We start from the raw sequence: 16,065 nt of genomic DNA, 5'->3' as shown, positions 1-16,065 counted from the left end.
GGGGAAATAATAAATGCTTTGCACTAAACTAGCAACAAAGGTTATATCATTTCTAAGCAACCGGCATATGCTCAAGTGGGTGGTAACGACGTGCCTGAGATGAGACACGAACCCACGATATCCGATCTCCACGTACTGTCAAAGCAAAGGAAAACAAATGATGAGTTTATAACAACCACCGAGCTGCATGTTTTTAGTTTATTAAAACCACCAAGATTCAATATGAACAATTTCAAACTATCAATTAATTTCTCTTTGCGTTGCAAAAATCTTAAAATATAGATATGCATGAAACATACCAACATAATGCCATGAGGTATACGCCTGCCCACCTGTGTCTCCACTCTCACATTCATCCATCTCGTTCAAACAGAAAACGAGTTTCCATTACAGCTTGAATGATAGTCATAGTTCAGACTTAAACATGCGATCACGCCCAAGCAGGAGCGTGAGCAGTCATCAATGTCTTCTTTCTCAAGCTTTAGAAGAAAAATGGAATACAGAATGCAACAAGCAATGGAACACGTCCGAGAGCAAGGAAATGAGGATGAAGCCGAACGAGAAGTTTCAACATGACCCAACATGGAACCTGGTTGTCCAATCAGTTTCAAAATGTTTCCTTTTCAGTGCAGTCTGTTATCACTGTCATCGAACAGGTCACATTTCTGCCTCATCTTTTCACTCTTTTTACATCTCGACACATGCTGCTGACGGACTAGCCCATGCGCATACATACGCACACACGCGCGCACTGACATACACACACATCTCCTTGACTTCAGTCTTCTTCAGTTTCAACTTCTTTGAGGTTTTCTCGTTCTTCTCTGAGGTCACCACTGCCAAAGTCCTTCCTCTGTCGTTCCCGCTCGGCCATGGCTTTGGCCCGGGCCTTGTGGATCGCCGGGAACCGGCGGACGAAGTCTGCCTGTTGCGCCGCCGAGAAGGGTTTGTTGGCAAAGATTATCTGGTAGCGGCCGCTTTTTCCCTTGTTCACATGCAAGATCTTCACCATTTCCTTAAAAATAAACATATATACATCAATTAATGAAGCTCAAAACCATACTTTTTTTCGTTCTGAAATTGTTGTATCGAGATACGGAGAGCCGACCGCAGATATTGTCAAGTCGCCAAACTCGGTAGGGAAAGAAAACATGCTCACACGCCCACACACCTACAGATCCAAAACACCTACCTGTGGGGTATGGCCTCGGTGTCGAGCACCAGGCCAAAAGCCCTGGTCCTGTGAACCACGTGCTCCTGTCACCAAGTAGAAGCTCTGGGCCGCGGCCAGAGCGAACCTTCGTGCCGACCTCGGGAACTCGAACACCAGCTCCTCCAGGGTCAGCTTCACACAGAGAGCATCGATATTACTGTTAGGAACGACCGCGTCTGTGTATTTTTGCTGTTATCTCTTTTAGAAAAGTTAACTCTTGGAAACCACAGGAGTTAACATGCCTTTTCAATAGTGTGCGGGTTATTTTTAAGTTCTTTAAGATACTTCCGAAATACTGCTACACTGTATTAAAAAGAATTTGGGTTAACTAGCCTTCTTCTAATAATAAAAAAAGTAATAACAAAGCTAACAGCAAGCAAGCAAACAGATGAGAGAAAAAAATCCAAACAAACAAAAAGGGAGCACAAGAAAGAACGAACGGGGTTAAAAAAAGAAAAAAGAAAGGGAAAAGGGCAGGCGATATCCGAGACATGACACAATATAGTCTCTCTCTCTATATATATATAAATAAAATGGCGAAAGATGCATACCTTGCTTGTGTATTTTTCTATTCGTTCCACGATGGCGTCTTCCAGCCAAGGTCGAAGTTCGTTGTCCAGCCACTGCTTTAGCTCAGTATCTGGCTTGTCCCAGGTCTGACTGCCGGCCGCCTTGTCGCTTTGCTGTGCCCCTGCTTTCTGTCGGTTCACGGCCTTGCATTTCTCCTCAGCTCGTTCATCCGGCACGGTCAAGTCACAGTCCACTCGCTCGGAGCGGTATGGACCCTCCGCTTTCAACTCCCTCGCTCGCTCTTCGATCTCTTTGTATGATATTTTCCCAGCCTCGTTGTCTGGGAGGGAAATCTGCCGACCATAGACAATGACGCCGTCTTAAAACTATTACTGCCATCAGCGGACCTGTCTTTGTGTTCTGACAGCCAGCAGCAATAGAATTTAACTGCATAAATTGACCTAATCCAAAAATATGTGGGTCTTATGTAGGCAAGTAAATGAGAACTGCATTAATAACTTTAAACTAAGGTCTTCCAAATTCTTCACTGTTCGAAGTCATGAGCAGCAGTTTGCCTGAACAAATGGCGATGAAAGTCTGAAGACTGATCCCAGCAGTCGGATGTAGCAAATTCATCCCACATAAAAATTGTAACTGTCTTCGATGAACTATAACTAATGCTATCCACTTAAGGACAAAGATGAAAAAAAACTGTTTTAGCTGCTCGCCAGACAAGAAAAAAACACAAAATCTATAAACAGCCTGAATGATGTGACCCACACTAAATTCTCAAAAGGAATGATGTCTTGTCAGAATGTGTATTTCTGTATTTTCATAAACAAAACTGCACAGGAAAAAAGACTTCTTAGTACAGATTGAATACCTTGACAACATCCTGGTTTTGGTACATATCCACCAGCATGAGGGCAGCCGCTGCATTGCGGGCCTTGGTTTTGGATGTAGACACTCCAACTACCTTTTTCGTGTTCTGAAGAATCATTTCACACCTGAAAATGATGACCAGACATTCATTTGGTTGTTGGTTGATAGCAACCACTTGAAGCCTAAAGTCCACCTGCAAGGTGGTTGAACCAATATTGGAAATTTAACTAGTACCCTATAATATGAAGAAACAGACATATGCAGAAATGTGGAAAGAGCTGACCTGATAGTCTCAATGTTTATATTCAGTAGGCTTGAAAGGACTTATAGATATTGACTCAAAAGGTCATAATTATTTAGCAATAATATTTTGTTTTGTCTACATACATGTACTTCTAAAGACAGAAATAAACCCTTATACTTACTGGACTTGATCAATCTCATATCAATATATGATTAGATCAAAGTCACTTAAAAATAATTTCCATGCCCATTCACTTCAATCAATGGTAAACCATGGTATAAATGCCTGCAATATACTGTCCACTGCGTCTGTGTCTTTGTGGAGGATATATGGCAAGTTGGCAGGTGAAAAAAATGAGGGGAAGATAAACTCAGATATAAAAAATAAGAGGAAGATGTACACTTCAGGCATAAGAAATCACTATGTTTCATGAAGACCCTCAAGTAATGCAAATCGAGGTGCCATGGTACATTTCTCAAACAAAACACGATGTACCTGAAACTGCCTGGAGCATTGCCCTTGTCCAGCTGTCGCCAGCTGAGCAACATGCCATTCTTGGTGGCTGAAAACTCCAGTACCTTAAAGGCATTTTCTTCTAGGTTGTCGCCTTCTGACTCCATGATGACAATATCATCAGGGTCGGCATTTGGATCCGGTGGGTGAAGCTTCATAAGGCTGAGCTTGTGACTGTTGCTGCCTAACAAATCACGTGAAGAACATGCTCTTATTGTAGCCTTCAGTACTACACATCCAATTCCCAACCCACAGGGGATGCTTTTTCAAGATAATCTCCTTCGTTATTCATTTCACTTATTTATAAAAATGAAAATGCTCAAATCACTTATTTTGGACACATTTTAAAATATTACTGACTGTGTCTCTAAGCTAAGTGGAAAAGTATTTGTAGACAATTGGTTGAAAAACTTTTTCATAAGGTCTTAGATACAACTGAAGTTTACAAGGTTGCTTTTCTAAATGACTTGTCCCCTTCTATATTATAAATATTTATTATTCCTTTATTATAACTCTGAATAAATAAATATCTTTCATTTTAAGCAAGTTATAGGTCTTTAAATAAATGCATACCTATGCTTAATTTTTATTTTTTCAAATTCTCTGTGCACATTCGATTATATAAGTTGTTTGGATGGATAGAAGTGTTTGAGCATATAGTATTTTATTTTTTTAGATACCATGAGCTCTCCTATAAGCAAGATGAATGTGTGTTTAAATCTTCAACATTAACACAAGATTAATACTATAATATGGTATTACACACACTATACAACTAATTAACAGTTTTCTCATCCATAAAAGAGTTTAGACTATCAGGTAAAATTGTTGGTTCTTATTAAGCTCAATTCTCTCAGGTAAAAAAAAAAAGGAAAAAAAACCTCCACAAAATTGTCCTTTGTGAGCAAGCTACTGAATCTTAGAAAAGGTACTTCTTGCACTACATATAGTGAGTACTTCTTATACTATATGGTAAGAGTTAACCCACCTTGCTGTGGTTTTGCTCCTTTATAGACAACATCAAGGAAGTCAGGCAAACTGGATGGGTTTTCTGGTATCTTTGGTCCAGCAGCAATGGCAGCAAATGACTCAGAACAAAGTCTGTTTTGCAAATTTTCATATGCCAGTTTCTGTGCCTCTTTACGACTCTTAGCACATCCCTTCCCAACAAGAGTGTCATCAAAGTAAATGTGGCAATTTACAAGAAGGTTCTGATCCTGGCCACAAGCTGTTTTGGGAGCCTGGTCCTCTGCTACTTGAGGTACCTGCTCAAGCCTGTAGACCACTGTCACAGTTATGCCCACCTGCAATGATGGAGTTCTGCTTTTACTCTTCAAGAACGAAACAAGGACTCCGATGAAACACTGATCAAAACAAGGTAGTATTCGGACGTACTGGAATTTGTTTTTGAAAACATGTAAGCAATAAAGTTGTTCAAAGATGATGATGGCAAGTAGGGATATTTGATTTCTACATATTGTGAATTTTAATTATCACTCAGATTTACTCATCTGTATTTCACATTCTTTTTTGGTTTAATGTTTAAATTTCATGTACATCTAGGTAGAATCATGACAATCAGGGTCCCACTATCAATGAGTTAAGGTAAAGAAAATCTGACTACAAATATGAAAGCAACAACTTCAAATATTCATTATCTCCCACTGGCTACACTGAACTATTGGGAGGAATTTCAAGAAACCTAACTTGGAACAAGTTCATTTTACATGGAATATTTTTTTTTAAAGCAACATGCCACAACCCTATGTTGAAGCAACTTTGGCATACCTTGAATTAGTATTCTTATAAGACAAAGGTCATCATACCTTAAAGCTAGTGACATCAAATCGAGATATGAGGGGAACATCTTCCATGCCTGGCTTTTCAACTTCTTTTGCAAACATCATTATTTTGTCTGCCAGAGGAAAGTGCCACTCAGTTGACCTAACTGTTGATATAGCAGCTGTACGAATCTTTTCTGAGGTGTCAGATTCAGAAGCATGTTTTTCCTTTAAAAAAAAAAAAGGAAAAATAAGCTATTTTCATTTCTTCTCATCTGCTTTAATAATTAATATAATTTATTAACAAGTAATTTAGTATACATAAATAATGCAAAAAAAAAAAAGACTATTTAAATTTAGGCTGTTCAGAAATTAAGTGTGCATCAACCAGTGAGAATGATGCTCAGATTTCAATTTCTAAAAAATTGTTTTATAGTGTGGCAGTTGTTTACAGGGTTAATTAGTTCACCATGTCTAGCCTTATTTACTAACTTGATAAAAAACACTGCGATCAATGGTCATGTGAATATATTCTCATTGTGCTGTTTAATAAGCATAAGGGAAACACATTTTGGCCTACTGTAATACCTACATATATAAATTTCTTGAAAGCATCATAGTCTTCTTTACTCTGCTGAAGCACTTCCTCCTTCAAAGCTTCGACTCCACAATCTTCAAGAGCCATAATCTCCTCCACTGACTTTGTCTTCAAAATTTCCAGGCCACGTGTAAAACAGTCGTGCTAAAAGTGAGAAAATCATTACTCAACAAATGCATACTTCTGCTATAAATCTATAATGAAGCATAAGCATGCTTAAGGCATCTGAAACCCCATCTCTGACTGCTAAGACAATTTTTCAGATTGGTCTAATCAAGAAAAGCGGATGTCTTAAATTTCTTTACATGACCAGATCTTTTCAGAATGTGATGTTAGAATTTTAAAAGGAAACAAAGATTTGATGGTCTTGGCAACAGCACTCAGAAATGCTGATCTTTCTCTCTTTTATAATTACAAAAATCAATCATCTACAATAAATAATTTCTTTTAAAAAAAAGTATGAGGACTTTATAACAAAGTTAATACAAAAAGGACTCTGAACACTTGCCTTGACAGCCTTTTTGCTCAGACCCAAGCCACGAGTGAGAAAGGTCTCACCAAGACTGAGGCGGCCTGTGAACAGAGGCTTGATAACTGTCATCAAATGTTCTGCTTCAAAGTCAGCTGTCAGCTTCAGTCTGCTTGCAGTGATGCCATTAATAATGGTTTGTATAGCATTGATACGCTCTGGAAAGTTTGTTAAAAAGTCTTTGAACTGCTGCAGCCGCACTGCCTGTATGCAGAAATGAAGAAACACAGGACCTCAAAATAGTTTCTTGAAAGTTTTCCATTGAATGTGTGACTATGGTTGGCAAAGATTTCACAACAACTTTGCAAAATATAGTCACACATTTGATGATATATCAGTTATGAAGGGTCTGTAAGGAGTAAAAATGCATAAAGCGTAAAGGGGTAGCAATGTGATATGATTCAGAAAAAGAATACATGCATACACAAGTTGATATTATGGCGCCTAAACACTTTCATATGTTAACACATAATGTGTAAATATTTCGGGGATGATGATCATCATATTATCAAATCAAATTATGCAGCAAGAGGATTGTCTGCATAAAAAAGTACAGTAAAGCCTTCCTTTTAAGGACAGATGCTAGTTGCACACACCTGTGGGTTGTCCAAACTGCCTCCAAACATCAAAGCATATCGACAGGACCATGACACATCGCCAAGGTTGTTCTGATTGGCTGGCCTGTTGAAGGTTGTACTCTCCCCAGCATGAGGCTGCTCTTGGCCAAAGGGTGAATTATTGCTAGTTATGCTGCTTGAGCTAGCAGAGTGGCCATCCAGTCTTGTAGTGCTACCTCTGCCTCTGCTGTGAGAGAAAGCACCTCTTCCCGACTGCAGGCCCCGAGTGTTCCACCTCCCTGGTCCTCCTTGGTTGTTCCACTTTTCCAGACCTTCAAATTTTATGCTCATAAGTGGAACTGGTGCAACAGTACTATTGCTTCCTCGTGCAAACCTGCATGCAGCTCCTCGGCCTAAGCTGGCCCCACGACCAAAAGCAACGCTTCCACTGCCATTATCACCACCACCTCCTCTTCCTCCTCCAAAAGCTCCAGGACACCTATTACCTCCTGATTGTCCCTGTTGGTCTAAGCCACTTATGACTAGGTGCTCAGGTTTTTCTCTGAACTGGCCACGCCTTACTGGATTGTCTCCTTTGCTAGTGTTCCCATGATTCCCTCTACCTCTAAAGCCCCTACTCTTGGATTCCTCTTGTTCGGTCTCTCCCAAAAAAGACCTTGACATTCCCTTTTTCTGACCTTGCCCCCAATCAAAAGACTGGGATATGCCAAAACTTTCACCACTGACATTTTCTAGCACATCATTACCACCATTATCCCCACCACCACTTGACTCTGACCTCTGTCCTAACATTGAACCCCTTTCAGGTCTGAATGTCTGGTTTTGAGTTTGCCTACTTGCTTGAACTGTGAAACTTTCACCTCTCATGTCTGCCACATCTCCAAAAACAAAATCATGGCTTTGATGTTTTGTCCTTGCCTGATCCCTGCCATACCCATGATCCATGCTCTCAGACTCTGCTAACTGGTTCTGTCCACAAAAGATCTTGGCTTTCTCATTTTCTGATTCCCAGAGTTTTGACCTCTTCCCACTCCTAAAGAATGTGTGATGCTAAAATTTGTGCTAGTGGCATGTTCCGACTCATCATCACCACCACTTGACTCTGACCTCTGTCCTAACACTGAGCCCCTTTCAGATCTGAATGTCTGGTTTTGAGTTTGTCTACTTGCTCGAACTGTGAAACTTTCACCTCTCATGTCTGCCACATCTCCAAAAACAAAATCATGGATCTGATGTTTTATCTTTGCTTGATCCCTGCCATACCCATGATTCATGCTCTCGGACTCTGCTGGATGGTTCTGTCCACCAAAGGTTCTTGGCTTTCTCATTTTTTGATTCCCAAAGTTTTGACCTCTTCCCACTCCTAAAGAATGAGTGATCCTAAAATTTGTGTTAGTGGCATTTTCCGACTCGTCCTCACCACCACTTGACTCTGATCTCTGTCTGAACACTGATATGAAGCTCTGGTTGGGAGTTTTCGCCTGTCTACTTGGTTGACCTCTGAAACTTCTACCTCTCATGTTCATCTCACTCCCAAAACCAAAATCCTGGTTCAGATTTTTTACCCCCATCTGACTCCCTCTTCTGATTCTCCATGTAAACCTGCAGTGGGAATCTTGATCTCCTTGGTTCACTTTGTCAAATCTCACTGGCTGATGAGCTGAGGGATCACAGTTTTTCCCTATCTCCCATGGGCTGCCGCCAGAACCAATGTCGGCATCATCAGCATAATTACATTCCCCTCTGGAAATCTGCATTTGATTCCCTTGCAAGTCAGCTGCTTCCTGCTTAAAGCTGCCAAATCCTTTCTTACCACTGAAGAGTTCACTATGTTGGAAGTTGGAAAAATTACTTGGCCCTGCTGTACTGGAACCATGATTGTAATCAAAAGTTATTGTCTGCCCTGATACTCTGGACAAGCTCTCACTTACTCCATGACTGAAACCTTGAGAAGTGCCTAGGACACAAAGAATAGTTTGGACTCAAAAATATATTCAACTACCAAGTCTAAACTCCACAAGTGAAAATAACAGCTAACATATTTAATTTTAAATATTTTTTGTGGCAGCTCTCAGATACATGACTGCTACAAATCTAAGAATGGAATCTTACTGGACAGATGTTTGATAACCAATTAACAACAATTTAGATAAGCCATCAACATTGTTATGCTGTCAGCTATTTTACATGCCCACATGGGAATAAAATCATTTTCAACTTTATGGTATGAGTTCATTATCTAATACTGATTCCCCAAATCGATGCTGACAGCTCTGTTCAACATGCGAGAAAAATCTTTTGAACATAAGAATTCTCCAATATGGCCTGAAAAGAAGACTAAACCTTATTTCCTGTGAAATTACACAAATAGACTTGTTCAATGGCAATTTCTCAGTAACAAGTGCTAAGTGCTCAAAATGAATGTGGCTTTCAATTACATCAAAAGTAGATTTAAAAAAAAACATAATGCATTTTTGTGTCAAACTAATAACAGTTTCACTAACCTGTCAGTAACTTTGGGATTAACTTCATGTTTCACTGGGGCTAAGCCAGGGATGCCCAACCTACGGCCCACAGGCCACATGTGGCCTACGAAGATGCCTCATCTGGCCCACTCATTTTAATGACACAATATAATTTCATTTTTAGCATCATGATTCTGCCAAAACTGCCATGTTCTGGCCCGCAAGATTTTATATCATGTCCAGTGCGGCCCTCAGGCAAGAAAAGGTGGGGCACCACTGGGCTAAGCATTAACTTGCACTCTAGTTTTAATACAATCATTAGCATTTTAACAGCCAAGCTAGCTTGTAACCCACGGTTCTCAATTATTTTCAAAGTCACAAAAACCTGTCAACCTGCTACAGTGGACATTAGGAAACAAAAGATACTACCACTGGTGGTTGAATGGATGTCTTTATTGCTTAATCTTTTCATGTCTTGGCTGTAGCCGGGCTTTCTGCAGCCTACAATTTTATCTTCGTCTGACTCCATCCACTTCTTGCTGGTACCAGAACTGTAGCCATATGCAATCTGTGGAATATGAGAAACAGAAGAGCAATGGTGACACTCTGCATGACATGCCAGATGAAGACTGAAGTGAGAGATACTACTGTTTCTATACATGCAAATGAAGCATGCATGCATGCACACACACTATACTAAATCCTGGGACTAAGCAAAGAAAAATCTCTATCAATATATAAACAAAAGCTACCTAGCAAATTGAATTATGAAACAACATACTCTGTAACATGTAACCTGTGCCTTAATGAATCTATATCATACTCCACAGCCTGCAGGCTAGTCTCAACTGCGGGCGTTTGATCTGACAGTGTAACTCTAGTGAGCTTTTGTATCAACATTTTCAGGGACTAAACTTTCTGTCAAAAGTCATGACCACTACATGCTACAAACTGCAATAAAGACGACTGTTTTTATCTAACAGTATTGTCTCTGCTTGACTGGAACACTCAGGGGAAGAGGAGAGTTGGGAGACCAAAGCAGACTTGGAAAAGAACAGCAGAGAGTGAGGCAAAGGACGTTGGAACCCCATGGGCCCAACTGAGGGGGAGGGGATGGGGGCTGCCCAAAACTGGGTCCGCTGGTGAGGTGTTGTTGCGACCTCAAGGAGTAACAAGGAATAAACTACTATTGTCTCTGTGGTCATCACACCGATCTTTTCTCACCTTAATGGCATCCAGAGACCCAGAATAATTCACTGTTTTTATCTTTGGTGCCGAAGCCTCTTCACTGTATTCCTGGGTCCCACCCAGAGGAAATGGTCGTTTTGTGCTCATGATGTCTGCACCAGACCACTAGCTGCAATGATAAACAGTACAAAATCTGCAGTGATTATGACTGAAAGCTGTGACCATATTTACTTTTGTTTAAAGATCGAAAGAAATTGTGGAGAATATAAAGACTGGATTAGCAATGCTATGAGTATGGAGTGGAAGGAGAGAGTATGGTGTGGTGAAACAAAAAAAAAAACTGCTGGGAATGTTCTCCTCCACAAACATCTGAGGAGTCACACCCCTAACACAATGTTGCCAATTTCATAAGACCATGGGAGTTTCCTGCTGAACATTGGCTAGGCTTACAGTCATTTTGAAAATTGTATTAACAACAATGACCACTTTAGGGAAGGAGTTGCTGCATTTAAATATAGAACAAACTATCTTTAGGTTAATTTTTATATATCAGTGATGATTTAAAAAATAATAAAAACAAACTTTTATGAACTAATTGCTGCTAATCTGTGCAGCAGTAATTAAACTCCTTAAACAAAGGCTAAAAGGATGGTAATTAATGCCAAGCCAACAACTAAGGCTATAGTCATGGCAAAGGAGCTGAGACTGTAAAAGGTGTTGCATGCACAGAAAGAACAGCATACCCACAGCAAACTCCAAACCCCAAAAAGATGATTCTCACCATATTAATGGCAAGTGTTTAACCACTGCACCACCAGGCTGCAATAGTTACCACCAAGATAAAGTCAGATTAAAGGTGGCTGATCAGCATCATCAACAGCTGAGGTCCTAGTTATGAAGTGAGGGTAAGGCATTGCCATAGGGCAACATGGGTAACTTAAGGAAAAGCATCTTGTTTCTGAAGTTATAAAGCAGTTTCCAGACCCTGTGAACACTACTTCTTTTCTTTACCCTAGGACTTTATAATATAGCTCCAGGGGTAAAACAACATCTGCATGGTCTGTACATCGATTTATAACCAGTAACAAGACATTCGTCCTTGAATTCCCCATGTTGCAGAAGTAATGCCTTATACTTGCTTCATAACCGAGGCCTTGGGAGATTTCACCAAGGAGTGTGCTCTGAACTTCAGAGCTTGTAATTCATCATGAAACTTCCTGAGTGAAATGACTTCTCCCAGCATATTCAGATCACATTCCATGGACTTGAGAGGTTAGGGGTTCCGTGACTAGTTGATGCAAGTTGTGTGACTTGCTATCAACCCTTTAAAATTTTACAAGAAACAGGGTATGTATCAATGGCTTCAGTATGCATGTAACAATAATGCCTACTTGTAGTTGTAATGTTCTACAAAGCTTTTTTACTACACACTTCCTCTAGCAAGAGGTAATGAGTTTGTAGAATTTTTGGTGTCCAAGCTGTTTTGTTTTAAGAAAAAAAAAATCTAAAGACAGAGACAGCTATGATGGACTTCATGCTCCCTTGCATGCATAAATTGTTTTCAGCAATGAGATGACCACTAGTTATTGCACAGTTGGGACATAAAAACCAGTCTTTAACACTTGTACAGTCTTGTTGTTTTCTATGGCTTCCCCAAACATTATGTCTCTAGGCCTGAAGAAGAAGAATACAGTTTAGTTATCCACTTTCTGCTAATCAAGCAATGGGAAATATTTCTTCAAAGCTGGAAGCTAATTCAATGATTTTGCAAACTGCAGGGAAAGGATTGCAGCCAAAAGTAAATGTTCACTTTCCATGGTATTTAATCTGTTTCTCACAACATAATCTCTGCTACCTACCCAACCTCACTTCAAAAAATAAAACAGGAAGAAAAGTAACTGTTCATAAAAAAAAAAAAATGGACGCATGATCACAAAAGAAAAACAAATATCCCAACATTTGCCAAAAGCAGTCTTCATCTCATGTTTTCTTTCTCCAGTATGTTTCAAGACATTGTTGCTTTGGAATTATAAATGTGCACCTTACTATGTACACAATAGTTTGTGAACTGTGCAGCAATTACCTCCAGGTGAAATACAGCAAGAAGCTGATGTGTCAATTCAAATGACAGGAGTGCTGCAGTCAGATCACAATGGGACTACAGCAGAGCAGGTGACTCCAGGTTTAACAGGCAATGCTGTGGACTGGGAAAATTTTGTTGAACTTTCATCCGTAAGTTTCACTGTGATCAAATTTCATGTTAACAATGAAGAAGACATTCAAGTGTAGAACATCACAATGATATCTTCTGATATTATCAACATGAACACACTCTTTTACCACAGTTTGACTTGTGCAGGATAGTTTATTTGTCAAACAGATACTTATGGTCAACATAGGAATGGGACGAGAGGGACGGTTGGCGGAATGGTAATTAAATGTTTACAGTTCTGAGTTCCTGATCAACCACCATTTAAAAATTGGTTCATCAACTAAAGATATTTAAACTGTACAGAGTTAAAGTATACAAGCTAAAACTCAGAATGTTAGTGTCATCGCTCTACAAGATTGTGCAATGCGTCACACAAAGAGGCATACAGGTTTTGGAAAGAAGTGATAATGCAGTTGCCTTCTGAAAAATACCTACACAGACATTACCCATTTGCCTGTGAAGATTATGCAACCTCAGATCACAAAGGTTCTGCTTTTTACCTTTTACATATGAAAATGCTCTATAAATACTGCAGAGAGCCAATGCCATTTGACCAACACTGGTGATGATTGTTTTGAGCTGAGCTAGCCTGAATTTATAGTCTACTTTGGGTTGTTATAAACTGTGCTCAGTGTAGCTGCTATATCTCTGCTATCACAATTTTTTTCTGCAGCTGTGTATTTTCCAGCAAGCAAGCCACAATAACTGCACCAGCAGATAAATAAAGTTTTGCTGTTGAACTTGAAGAATTTTATGGACTGGTATTATGATTCTGACATATTACCAACACATATTTTAAAAAAACTTCAAGCTCAACAATCTCTTAGTTTCACACTTATTATGAGTTCACTGCCAGCCATAGATCACACACTTGTACCACAAACATCTGCCAAGACTCAGGGAACAAAATCCTTATAATTAATAGTGGTATTCCAGCCCCTGCTTTAAAAAAGAAGTAATAAACAACTGACCATTACAAATAATAAACATTTAACATGTGTTCAACTGGATGAAAAAATGCACAAGAACTGTATAAACTCTGAACATACTGATGACACCATACACAATCTAAAGGAAATTAGGTAGCCATCCAGCCAAAAGTGCTTACAGATTACTTTCCATAACAACACATGCAGTGTCAATATATTATGCCAGCAGAGCATACTATATCTTTGGAATAAGCTCAACTACAGCAATATGATAGCAGCAGGGTAATCTTGACATGACACCATCAAAACAGATCCTTTGTTGCAAAGCTACCCAGCACCTGCAATTAATTTTTCAAGACCCAAGCCCTCTTGAACAATAATGGTAGAAGAACAGAGAAAGATAAATCAGGCATCCCTCTGGTTGAAAAAAAAAAACAAACAAAAAAGTTATAACCAGACTGGACTACACTGTTCTCTTACTAAAAGAATATTCTCTAATCGCATAGTTCGCTTTATTAGCAACAAAGGCTGACACGATCTGGAACTAACTGCAAATATTATACTTTAAGAACCCCATAATGTTTTAGTACTATTAACAACAATAATAAATTTATGGTACAGAAAAAGCACCATAGCAAAGGTTTTAGAATGTAATCTTTTCAAAATAAAAATACAATCTAAAGAAGTAATTTTTACAAACTGTAAATGTTAAACATAAAAATGAGGATATGTTAAGATGACGTATTTTGTATTCATGAATAATTAAGTCTGTATTGTTCTAGTTTGTACATTAATATCAATTTTCGTTTGTGACTGTTATTCACAAACTGAAGAATAAGGATGAAGTTAATAGTGAAAAAAAAGTAATATCTTTTGTTCAAACAAAACTTTACAATTGTAACTTTAACGTAATTAAAATCGATTAAAAACTTTGATTATTTCGACTAAGTAACTGCAGACGCCTGAAAGTGAGAGACAATCATGTCATTGTTGACAATGCGAAAAAGGTAGTTTTAATTACATTTACTTGTCTTCGAAGACACTGGAACTTTGGGGGATAATCTGGTATAATATTAAAAATAGTTTCAAAATATGTAAAAAGCAATAAATTCACCTGTTGTATGAAAATGCACAGCCGAAAGTATAGATCCATCTCGATTACTGAACGGAAGTTAGCTGTATAGTTGCCGGAAGTGACGTCGTTTACTCGCAGCTGACCTCGAGGTTGACCTTGCATGAACAAGTAATTCATGGTTTGATCATGGACTTGGTTTGATAGAGAATAGCGGCCAGTCCACAGACTTCTGTGGGCCGATCGTTTGCAGTGAGACAGCAGGGTTTTTTTTTAAAGGCTGTTGTAAGACATTTTCAGGATTTATGCACGTCGCGTTTCAAATAAAGGGATAGCTGCATGGCTGCTTGCCAGGCAATATAAATGTAGGCATGCAACTTTTTAAAAAGTGTGCGTGTAATTAATCTTAATTGGGGGTGTATCATCGGACCTTCACCAAGTTCTGACATGATATAGTTCTACACAAATTTTGCCATACTTGTGTGTTACAGCTGTTCTGAATTGATAAAGTTGTATTCAACTGGTATAGATTTCAAGTAATTGAAACAAATGATGAGAGAACTGGAGAAGGAAATAGATATAAGATAACGTGGAATGTTAAATCACTTGCATGCACATACAAAAACACTAATACTGTTAGTTATCAGTACTATGACGAGATGGAGCAGACGATGCTGACATCACTGCATATGTGATGGCCGTACACAGAACTGTCATCGTGACATCTGTAATTCTCCCGACGTGTACATGTCATCACACACAAAAGTGAAGTGTCGTCAACTTCCATAGACGTTTACTGTGATCGTGACAAGGGATGTTTACATTTTGGACAGAAGTTGATGCCATAGACAGACCAGCAAGTAACAAGTGCACGTGTCCAGTGATGTAGAGAAATCTGAATGCATGTTGGTGTGTCTGTGCGTCGGTCTGTCTACATATGCTGGCATTAAAATTACGTATTAAGTCTGTTTTTTTTTAAATTATTTTGCTGGTTGCTTCAAGGAACTTTTTGTCCGTTTTATATAAACTATATTTTTTTTAAAAGTGCAGTATAAATGCTGACTTCTTGTAAGGTGCAGTTTTTGACTGGGGACCAGCATTATACAAGCTCATCGACAATGATGATGCTAATTTAAACGGGTCTATAATCATCTCTTATTTCCTTTTTGTGTTACAACGATTTTATTGTTGGTAGGTCAAAGTCCCAATTTCGACCTCCTACAAAATACCACTTGACACTGCTCTTAGATTGTGAGTTATGATTGAGTGTGAACCGACAGATTTGTTTGATGCATATTTCTATTAACTACTTCTGAGAAAAGTAATAACACAATATCTGCAAGAGCCTGAG

General features: G+C 39.0%; 1 protein-coding gene across 4 annotated transcripts; it reads right to left on the bottom strand.

Moving 5' to 3' along the window:
* Window positions 1–184: 184 nt before the first annotated feature.
* Window positions 185–14,876, bottom strand: LOC112575226. 4 transcript variants are annotated; one of them, XM_025256919.1, is made up of 14 exons: window positions 14,757–14,876; window positions 12,585–12,743; window positions 10,538–10,670; window positions 9,743–9,881; window positions 6,867–8,805; window positions 6,250–6,474; window positions 5,736–5,885; window positions 5,189–5,371; window positions 4,351–4,666; window positions 3,345–3,546; window positions 2,607–2,730; window positions 1,765–2,076; window positions 1,193–1,345; window positions 185–1,015 (listed from the first exon to the last, which is right to left on the bottom strand). In XM_025256919.1, the coding sequence occupies exons 5-14, from the start codon at window positions 7,791–7,793 to the stop codon at window positions 779–781; spliced, it is 2,829 nt and encodes a 942-aa protein (XP_025112704.1). In that variant the 5' UTR covers window positions 7,794–8,805; window positions 9,743–9,881; window positions 10,538–10,670; window positions 12,585–12,743; window positions 14,757–14,876; the 3' UTR covers window positions 185–778. The 4 variants fall into 4 exon arrangements, with proteins under 4 accessions (XP_025112704.1, XP_025112705.1, XP_025112703.1 ...); XM_025256920.1 differs by lacking the exon at window positions 12,585–12,743 and having other exon boundaries at window positions 9,353–9,881; window positions 14,757–14,869; XM_025256918.1 differs by lacking the exon at window positions 12,585–12,743 and having other exon boundaries at window positions 14,757–14,869.
* Window positions 14,877–16,065: the final 1,189 nt, after the last annotated feature.

The sequence above is a fragment of the Pomacea canaliculata genome, linkage group LG11, assembly GCF_003073045.1.
Source record: "Pomacea canaliculata isolate SZHN2017 linkage group LG11, ASM307304v1, whole genome shotgun sequence".
Classification (NCBI taxonomy): Eukaryota; Metazoa; Mollusca; class Gastropoda; order Architaenioglossa; family Ampullariidae; genus Pomacea; species Pomacea canaliculata.
This window is presented reverse-complemented; position numbering and strand designations above follow the sequence as displayed.

Bases quoted from the DNA above. Each gene is read 5' to 3' on its own strand.
- LOC112575226 (XM_025256919.1), bottom strand. From the start codon at position 7,793: ATGGATCATGGGTATGGCAGGGATCAGGCAAGGACAAAACATCAAAGC. The intron at 5,372-5,735 runs GTAGGTATTACA...TTTTTTTTAAAG, and splicing joins CTTTCAAGAAATTTATATAT to GAAAAACATGCTTCTGAATC. The intron at 1,016-1,192 runs GTAGGTGTTTTG...TTTATTTTTAAG, and splicing joins ACCGAGGCCATACCCCACAG to GAAATGGTGAAGATCTTGCA.